Source organism: Onychomys torridus, chromosome 1 (genome assembly GCF_903995425.1).
Source record: "Onychomys torridus chromosome 1, mOncTor1.1, whole genome shotgun sequence".
In the NCBI taxonomy this organism is placed as follows: Eukaryota; Metazoa; Chordata; class Mammalia; order Rodentia; family Cricetidae; genus Onychomys; species Onychomys torridus.
In genome coordinates, this window is record NC_050443.1 from 18434807 (window position 1) to 18445113 (window position 10307).

Sequence of the window (10307 nt, forward strand, 5' to 3'; positions counted from 1 at the left end):
TAAACTTGAGGCCCTGAGAATCTGAGCTCACAAAGTCCTCTCAGTCTCTACACATCCCATACACTCCAAGGTGTGGAGACTGCTACTGGGCCTGGTCTCAAGACTTTCAAAGGTCACCTGTATGATTAACAAATCATATAGGTTTGAGTGAGCCAAAAGATACATGTCTCACTTGAGACAGAGTCACAGGAGAGAAAAATGAACGCACATGGCACTGTGAAACAGGGATTTTGATCCCTTTCTTCATGACCAGTTCCACAGACAGACAGAAAGACAAAGACAAAGACAAACACACACACACACACACACACACACACACACACACACACACTCCATTATATTTTAATCTAATCCCAACTTCAGTGCTTAGTAGATGAAAAAACCTTTGGACAAGATCTCCCATTCTTACCTCTCTGCCTCAAACTTCAGTAGACTCCTATAATGTGTACTTGAATGGAGACTGGGTTGTGAAAAGTGATACCCAGAATGGGCAGTGGTGGCTCACATCTTTAATCCCAGCACTTGGGAGGCTGAGGCAGGTGTATCTCTGTGAGTTCGAGGCCAGCTTGTTCTACAAAGCTAGTTCCAGGACAACCAGGGCTACACAGAGGAATCCTGTCTAAAACAAAAACAAACAAACAAACAAACAAAAACACCAAAAAAAAACACCCCAAAACAAAACAACAACAAAAATAAAATAACAACCCCCCCCCCAAAAAAAAAAGGAAAGAAGAAAGTAGTACCCAGAGACACAGGTAGAGAAAATAGGCCGTGTTGAATTTGAATTCAAAGAGAAAACATTGGAAGGCTATGTCACAGGATCACATCCTGACCCTCAGAATGTCCAGTCCCCGGGGTTAGGAGCTTGCCTGTCTCCTCCCTTCGTGACTAGTACCAGGATGGTGCCTAAGATCTAAGATGCGTGCAGAACTGTTTGTGAGAAAGAGAACAAGTGAATGAATCATGAGCCAGTACAAGGTTTGAAGCCAAGAAGTGGAGTGAACAGGCCTATAGAGGAAGGTTGTTCTCTGAGTGAGAGAAATGGTGTATGTGGTGTCTTTGGAGGGGGCAGAGGTAAGGCAGAGGTAGTGAGCCTACTTAGGTGAATACTGCAATGTCTCTTGGTATTTCATGACTTTGTTAGAAGGTAAAAGAAATGTGTGTTCATTCCTAAAGAAGACCAAAGAAAAAATTTCTATATGTCCAACCCGGCCAAATAAATGAATTTATTAGAGGTGATGGCAGGAACATGGGTGACTTGTGTGTAGTGGTACTATGTAAAATTGTGTTGTTTTCTTCTGTTGCCAGGACCAAACACTCTAAGAGGAACCTAGAGAGGGAAGGACTTATTAGGGCGACACTTCCAAGTGACAGTCCATCACTGAGTCAAGGCAGGAACCTAAAGTAGAAACTATGGAGGAATGCTGCTTGCTGGCTCCCTCACAGGCTCATGCTGAGCTAGCTTTCTTATACATCCCAGGATCTCCTGCCTAGGCATAGTGCCACCCACAGTTGCCTGGTCCCTTCTGTATCAACAAGACAAGCTCCCATGATATGCACCAACCAGTGTATATAGACAATACACTCATAAAATAGACACTCAAATTGATTTTGTAAAATGTGGGTAAGTGGTAAGAAAAAGGTGGACAGAGTACTATGAGCAAGAACAGGAGAGGGAGTTGAGCTGAATCAGAGAAGGCACTTCAGGAGAAAGAGCAGAGGTGTCCGAAGGGACTCTAGCCACTCTGAACATGGCGAACATGGCTCTGGCAGGCCTTGCCCTTCTCGATATTCCCTCTGCCTTGCTAAGATTGCTTTCCTAAGCTGGCCACCAAGGGCTATTCTCTAGTTTGACCACTTTCTCCTCCTAAAGCTGACTACCAAGGTCCAGCTCAAAGTATTGAAGTGCAGCAATCAAAAGCCCCTTTGGGTCACCTAATTAACATTAAACACTTCACCCTAACACATGGGTTCCCCTTTTACCTTTATAAACTGCCATTTGCCTATGAACCACATCTGTCTCCTCTCTATCCAGAGACAGTCCTTTGTCCCTCTGGGGCGAATATCCCTCCAGTCTCTCCTTTGTTCCCTCCCCCTCCTCCCTCATCCTCAGTTTCCTGTCTTTGTCTCTTATTCCCGGCCCATTGTCTCTCTTGGGCAAATAAATATCCATTGAGCTGAGAACGTGGTCTTGGGATGTCTTGTGCCAATACTGGTCCTTCAGTATTGAGACCTAACAGATTATGAGTCATCCAGAGGAAGCAGAAGGCTGTGGGCTCAGATCAGAGAGACGCCATTAGTTCAAGAGTGCAGAGCAGGCTGAAAGTGAGAGGGGATAAGTTTATTTCAGAAGGGCCAGAATTTTTAGACCTCCAAGCACTCTGGTGACTTCAAATTTTTTAAGTGTGTGTGTGTGCGTGTGTGTGTGTGTGTGTGTGTGTGTGTGTGTGTGTGTAGTCCAGCTTTTGCAGAGTCTAGAACCACCTGCTCAAGAAAACAAAAACAAACTTTTGACTGGAGGAGGTTCTGTTCTGTATCACTGATTGCTACAGGGCCAGCTCAGAAGAGGGAAATCTGCTACTTTTGGTGGCCCTGCCCTCCATAGTCTCCCACCTTCAGACTTGGATTTGTTCTGAACAGGCATGCGCCCGCTCGTTGGTCCCTGTGTGGGCGGGGCTTCTTAAGAGTGTCTGTGCTTGTCAGTTACGGTTCCTGAACCTTAGTCCCGCCCCGTCCGCGCAGCGTCATTCCTTCTGTGGGTTCATCAGGGTGGGCACTGTGTCCTTAAATCAGCCCAATTGGTTTGTTCCTCTAGAACCTAACTTCCCCAGCCAGTGTCTGTAATTGAAGTCAGCCCCTCACTGGATGCTTTCTGCAAAGCTTCCCTGAATACCCAAGAGAAGGCTTGTTGAGGATCCTGGAGCCCCTAGGAAACCAAGACCAGGAAGTAGAATTGGAGAAGAAATTGAGGGAGGGATAAGAAGCTGAGACTGCTCGGCAGTTAGAGTGCTTACAACTCTTGCTGAGGACTGGAATTCAGTTCCCAAGTCAAGTGGCTCGAAATTGCCCATAACTGCAGTTCCAGAGGATCCAATGCCTTCTTCTTCTGGTCTCTACCGGCATCCAAAGACGAACAGGGGTATCAGGAGGTCAAGGCCAGCCAGAACTACTGAGGGGCTTCTCGGTCAGTCTGGAGCACACATTGACCACATACTGAGACGGCAAACACGAGAGAGAGCCACGAGGGAGTTCCCAGTGTACAGGTGGGGAAAACACGGAGTGTGGCAGGACTGCCTCGAAATCAGGAGCCAGGCCAGAACGTTTCCACCCTTTGAGCTTTGTAAGCCAAGCATGTAATCTAAGCAGTGGGAAATGGGCACGGGAGGATCAGAGGTTAAGTTCCAGCCCAGTTTGAGAGTAGCCTGCACTACATGAAAGCCTGTCTCAAAAAGTCAAAAATAAGGGCTAGAGAAATGGCTCAGTGGGGATGAGTAAGTACTGCTCTTGCAGATCACCTGAGATGCATTTCCAATGCCCAGTGTCAGAGGGCTCACCACCACCTGTAACTCTAGCTCCAGAGATCCGACACCTCTTCAGGACCACACACACACACACACACACACACACACACACACACACACACACACACTTCAACTCATAACCCAAAGGAGATTACAAAATATTTTACCTTTTTCATCCTATTTTCTTTATTTTTAATGTAGGTGTATGTGGAGGGTGCCTATGTGTGTACATGTGTGTGAAGGTTAGAGGACAATCCTGGGTGTTTCAGTTGCTGCTCTATTGCTGTGAAGAGACACCATGACCAAGCATTTTCCTGGGGGTGTGATTACTACAAGGTGAATACACAATCATCATGGTGGGAAGCAGACAGGCATGGCAATGGGGCAGTAGCTGAGAGCTTTGCATCCTGGTCCACAGGAAGCAAGCAAGGGGTGGGGGAAACAAAAAGAGGAGGAGAGTCAGACAGACAGACACTGGTTCTGGTGTGGGCTTTTGAAACCTCAAAGTGCCCCACACCACCAATGACACGCCTCCTTCAACAAGGCCACACGCCCTAGTCTTTCCAAACATTTCCACTAACTGAGAACCACAAATCAAATATATGAGCCTATGGAAGCCATTCTTATTCAGACAGCCACGACGGTGCATCCCCAGGAACACTGACATCTCTTTTGAGACAGGGTCTCACTGGTCTGGAGCTCATCAATCAGGCCAGGCTGGCTGATAATTTTATATCATAAGGCAAATCATCTGAACTTACTGCTTCATGGAAAGACACATCATCTTTAACACTCTTCCTGGGATTATTTTCTTTAGCATGAAAACTAGGTTTTAAAAAATACTCCTGAGAGATACTGCGGGTGAGGGAAGTTGAGACCATGATGGGAGGACATGCAGAGATGACCGGCCACATAGTGGAAGCCCATGAACTGTGGACTCGTGGCTGTGGAGCCCCCGTGGGACTGGACTAGGCCCTCTAGATATGAAAGACGGTTGTTTGGCTAGAACTGTTTGGGGGGCCCCCAGGCAGGGGGATCGGGATCTGTCCCTGGTCTATGGGCAGGCTTCTGCAACCTGGTGCCTGTGGTGTGACACCTTGCACAGCCTTGCATCTGCCTAGGCTCAGTGTGCTGGGCTCTGCTGGCTCCCCATGGGAGACCTCGATTTGGGGGACGTGGGGATGCGGGGTGGCTTGGGAAAGACGGCGGGGGGGGGGGGAGGAGGGAGGAAGGGAAATCTAGAGAGTATGTGGAGTGAGTAGAAAATTTCTTAATAAAGGAAAATGAAAAAAAAAATATTCCTGAATCTGGCAATGGTCACTCATGCCTATAAACCAAGTATTCAGGAGACTGAAGCAGGATTGCTAATAGTTTGAAGCCAACCTGAGCTACATAGTAAGTTCTAGGCTAGCCTGCACTACAATTTGAGGCAGTTTCAAAACAGACAGACCTTGGAATTTCTTTTTAAGATTTATTTATTTAGTATGTATACAATGTTCTGCCTGCATGTATGTCTACAGGCCAGAAGAGGGCACCAGATCTCATTACAGAATTGCTGGGAATTGAACTCAGGACCTCTGGAAGAGCAAGCAGTGCTCTTAACCTGTGAGCCATCTCTCCAACCCCAAACCTTGAAATTTTATTAACTAAAACTATATGCAACAAGCAGGCTTTTGAAGCTCAGTTGTGAATGGCAGGGAGGGGTGAGTAGATGTTTTTGTTTGCTGATAATAATTTTTAAAAATTCTTTTATTTATGTGTGTTTGTGCATGTGTGAGTCTGTGTGTGCTATGTTTGTGGGCCAGAAGAGGGAGTTGGATCCCTGGAGCCAGTGTTACAGATGGTTGTGGCTCACCTGACATGGGCGCTTGAACTGAGCTCAGGTCCTCTTAAAGAGCAGGAAACACTCTTAATTATGGAGTCATCTACTCTGTCCTGCTTATAATAATTGTGCTTCTGGCTGGCTCTGTGTTGTATAGCCATCTTGAGATGCCAGGGAAGTAGACATATTTTTAGAGATTTTCTTTTTAAGCATCAGATGTGACTGCCTAAGTAAATCTGAAATAATGAGGAGGAAGCCAGGGTGGATATCATTTATGTAATGCTCAAGGCAATTCCCTAGAAGTGATGCCAGAGAGACGTGTTCACATGAGTCTGGGACTCAGGCTGTGCAGACTCCAGAAGGATGTCACGTTCTGGACTGGACTGGGAATTAGGTAGCATGCCCGTAACCCCAGCTCTTGGGAGGTTCAGACAGGAAGACAGTAAGGCCAGGGTAGCCTGGGCTACATGGTAAGGTCCTGTTGTAAAAATGAAAGTGGGATTTGCTGGTATATGTCTCTAATTCCAGCCCCCCAGAGGCAAGGACAGGCAGATCTCCATGAGTTTCAGGCTATCCAGGGTTACATAGTGAGACCCTATCTCAGAAGAAGAAAAATGGGAGGCTGGAGAGATGGATCAGCAGTTCAGAACAGATGACTCTGGTTCCCAGCATCTATGTGGTGGCTCACATCCAGCTCTAGTTCCAGGGATCCAGTGCCCTCTTCTGGCCTCTACGGCCACCAGAAGCAGTACATTTACATACATGCAGGCAAAACACTCTTACACATAAAATGAATAGAAATCTTTAAAAGAACAACAGAAAAATAGAGCTGGGGGTGTACCAAGTTGGTAGAGTGTTTGCCTAGCAGGCACAAAACCCTGGGTTTGATCCCCAACAATGCATAAACTGAGCATGGTGGTGAACATCTGTAATCATAGCACTCAGGAGGCAGAACCACCAAGAGTTCAAGCCCAGAAGCTGAAGACCTGTACTCCATGGTAGAGTACTTGTCTAGCATGTGCAATGCCCTGATTGGAGAGAGAGGTCCTCGTGCCTGTAATCTCAGCATTCCGGAGGTTTGGGGCCAACATGTGGGCTACACGGTGAGTTCCCAGACAGTCTGAGCTACATAATAAGACATTATCTCAAAAGAAGAGGAGAAGAGGGAAAATGGGAAGCAGAAAGGGTGTTTAAGGCTAGAAAAAGCAACAAAACAAACAGTAACAAAAACATAGAAGAAGGCTTTGAAGGTGGCAGAGGGCAGTAGCAGAGGGAGCATGCAGACACAGCAGTGTAGAGGGTATGGAGAATAGCATGCTTTCTACTCTGCCTTGGAAAGAACAGGAGAGATTGATGGCAATAGTGCAGCTGCAGGGCAGAGTCACAGAGAGCCTTGAATGCAGAAAAGCAGAGTTTAACTTCTGCTTCCTATGCATATTTCTTACTTTTTAGCTGCATATGGACTAGCTAGAGGTGAGTGTCTTCTTTGATTGCTGTTCTAGTTTTATGTCTTTTGCTATGATAAACTGTTGTAACCAAAAGCAGTGTAGAGGAAAAAGGGGTTTATTTGGCTTGTAATTTCAGGTTTCAGGATAGTCAAGACAGGACCTAAAATGGCCAGGCATGTCACACCCACTGTCAAGAGCAGCGAGAATCAAGTGCTCTTATGCTACCTGCTTCCCTAGGTTGTTCACGTTTGGCTAGCTTTCTTATATAGCCCAGGACTACCAGCTTAAAGAACCATGTCACCCACAGTGGGTTGGGTCTTCTCACATCAACCAACAGTGAAGATAACCCCCTACAGACATTCCCATAGGCCGACTTGATCCAGAAGTTTCCTCAGTTGAGGCTCTCCCCTTAAGTGCTTTCAGGTCATGGCAAGTTGACAATTATAACTACCAGCACAATCGATTTCTACCATTTATTTTTTGAGACAGGATCTAACTATGTAACACAGATGGCCTTGAACTCAGAGGTCTTCCTGCCTCTGTCTCCCAAGTGCTAGGATTAAAGATCTATATCACCATGCCTGACTCTGGTTTTTGAGACAGGATCTCTCTCTGAACCTGTGGCTCTATTTTCTCTGGACTACCAGGCCAGCAAGTTCCAGGGGTCCTTCTGTCTCTTGTCTCTGAATACTGAGCTCGCTCTCTCTCTCTCTCTCTCTCTCTCTCCCTCTCCCTCTCCCTCTCCCTCTCCCCCCTCTCCCTCTCCCTCCCCCTCTCTCTCCCTCTCTCTTTCTCTCTCTCTCCCTCTTCCCCATCTCCCCCTCCCTCTCTCCCTCTCTCCCCCCTCTTTCTCTCTCTCCCTCTCCCCCCTCTCCCCCTCCCTCTCTCCCCCTCTCTCTCCCCCTCTCTCCTCTCTCTCCCTCTCCCCCTTTTCCCTCCCCCTCTCTCCCCCTCCCCCTCTTTCCCTCCCTCTCTCTCTCCCTCTCCCCCCTCTCTCCCTCTCCCCCTCTCTCCCCCCCTTCCCTCTCCCCCCCTTTCCCCTCTCCCCCCCTTCCCTCCCCCTCCTCTCCCCTTTCCCTCCCTCCCTCTCTCCCTCTCCCCCCTTTTTCCCTCCCTCTCTCCCCCTCTCCTCCCCCTCCCTCTCTCTCTCCCCCTCCCTCTCCCTCTCTCTCCTCCCTCTCCCCCTCCTTCTCTCCCCTCTCCCCCCCTCTCTCCCCGTATCCCTAGCTGTTCCTCTGGGTACTGGGTGTTCAAATGCAGGTCCAATGCTTTCATAGCAATCACTTTACAACTGAGCTGTTTCTCCAGCTCTACATCTCTCTCTCTTAAATCTGTGCCCTTTTCTCCTTATCCAGTTCAAACTCCACTATCTTCTCCTTCAGTGTAGACCCAAAGCAACCTTCATAACAACCATACCTGGTCCCCAACAGTCGAAACCTTTCCATGAACTTTGAGACCACCTTGTGGACTAGAGAGAATCCAATCTTCCAGATCTCAAAGGAGGAAGAAGAAAGGAGAGATAATTAGAAAAAAGAAGGCAAATATGTTAGGCTCACAGAGAGTCATGGTAAGGATGTCCTCAAATCTCCTAGCATCTGCTGCCAGGAGGAACCCAGTTCACAAGGTAAAGAGATCTTAAATGTGATTGAGGGACAAAAGGCTCCAATAAGTAGCAATGTTATCTCTGTCTGCCCTCACCACCTGCCTCTTTAGCAGCCCTTGTTCTCACCCATCCCAAATCACACCCTACAGGACACTCATTCTGAAGCAAGAGTCAGCAGCAAGAGCTATACTGTACTCTCATCCCTGAGATGCTGTGGGGGCTCTCGGCCCTGCCTCTGTTGTATTTGGGTAAGTAACACAGACTTTGAGACTATCACCTGGGGCAATGGAAAAGGAAGGGGAAGGAATAATTGTTTGCTATGAACTACAGCTAAGTTATAGTCCACGATGTCGTTATAACCATGACTCTGTAGCTGATAACTTTCCCCAGGAGACTATTTTTATTCACTGCAGATACAGAAGGCAAATACACCAGAGAAATAATTCATTAGAGTCCAGCTGGGGGACCCAATGGATTTATTGGGATTGTTTACAGGAGACAGGTGACTTGGAGTCAAGCTGCATCACTAAAAAGCATGCCTGTCCCCAGCCTCCAAGTATGGATGGCTGCTCACAAAAGCGCCATTCCTAGATTTCTCTGCACAACTTGTAGGCAGCTCCACTGAAGAGTCTCCTCTCTCCCAGAAATCCTTTACTGTTTATATAACCTGATGGAAGGATCTCATAAATCCTGAAAGTGTAATGACCCTTATAATCCCTCCTCCTTCCTCCAGGAGGGAATTTTTTTTTTTATCTGGAGGAAGCATCTAGAACTACAGAGGTAGTTTTTCTTTAATTCCTATATCACCGCAATATTGGTAATGTTGAACCTACTTTTTCAGTAGCTCAGGAATGATGCAGGGTGGTGAGGTAACAAAATATAGTCCATAGTAACAAGGACAATGACAAAATCAGAAGCTGGATTAAGTGGCACTGACTGAAAGAATTCTATTGCAGTGGGCAGAGGTTAGTGCAAAGTGTGGAGAATAAGAGACTGTGAATGCTGGGCAGTGGTTGTACACACCCTTAATCCCAGCACTTGGGAGGCAAAGGCAGGAGGATCTCTGTGAGTTAGAGGCCAGACTGGTCTACAGAGCGAGAGTTCAGGACAGCCAGGGCTACACAGAGAAACTGTGTGTGTGTGTGTGTGTGTGTGTGTGTGTGTGTGTGTGTGTGAGAGAGAGAGAGAGAGAGAGAGAGAGAGAGAGAGAGAGAGAGATCCTGGAGCTGGAGGGATGGTTTAGCAGTTAAGAGCATGGTCTTGCAGGGGATGTGGATTCAGTTCCCAGCACCCATGTCAGGTGGCTCACAACCACCCAGGATACTGGACACTTCTGGTCACTGTGGGCACCCAAACACATGTGCATATATCCACACAGAGACATACATACACATAATTAAAGATAATAAATCTTGAAAAAAGTAACTTTTTATTAAAAGAGAGAGACTAAGTGTTCTGCTGAGAGGGGACTGCTATATTAACCTTCCATGCCTGGCCCCAAAGTTCAGTGAACATTGTGGAAGAAGGGGTGGAAAGAATGTAAGAGACAGAAGATGGAGAAGAGTGCCAAGAAATGCTGTCTTCTAGACATGACGTTGGCTGTTGTGTTCATGAACTCACAGCATGTGTAGTTACCTGCACAAGACCAAGCCAGTTAAAAATCTCAGGATGGATGGTAGAGAAGTACTGAAGTCACATCTCTAACTGAGGAACTACTGACCAGTGATGGCTGCTGGAGGAGTCTCTTTTTTTTGAGAGATTGCTACTGGTAGGCTGTCCATGCTGCACTTGACATCTCCACCCCATGTGAGTGTGGGAAGCAAGAACTGGACTCAGTGGTTTAAAATAAATATACAGGCAGACTTGAAGCTAGAAGGAGGTGTTGGGAATGTCCTGGAGGGGATCTGGAGGAG

At 47.1% G+C, this 10307-nt stretch overlaps 1 protein-coding gene across 1 annotated transcript in view; it reads left to right on the forward strand.

Annotated features, from left to right (window-relative positions):
• The first annotated feature begins 8602 nt into the window (after positions 1 to 8602).
• The window catches only part of LOC118582397 (sialic acid-binding Ig-like lectin 11), a 12908-nt gene continuing 11203 nt past the window's right edge, over positions 8603 to 10307 (forward strand). The window contains exon 1 of the mRNA XM_036185256.1: positions 8603 to 8642. Coding sequence (XP_036041149.1) covers positions 8603 to 8642 — 40 coding nt within the window. The remainder of the gene's footprint in view (positions 8643 to 10307) is intronic.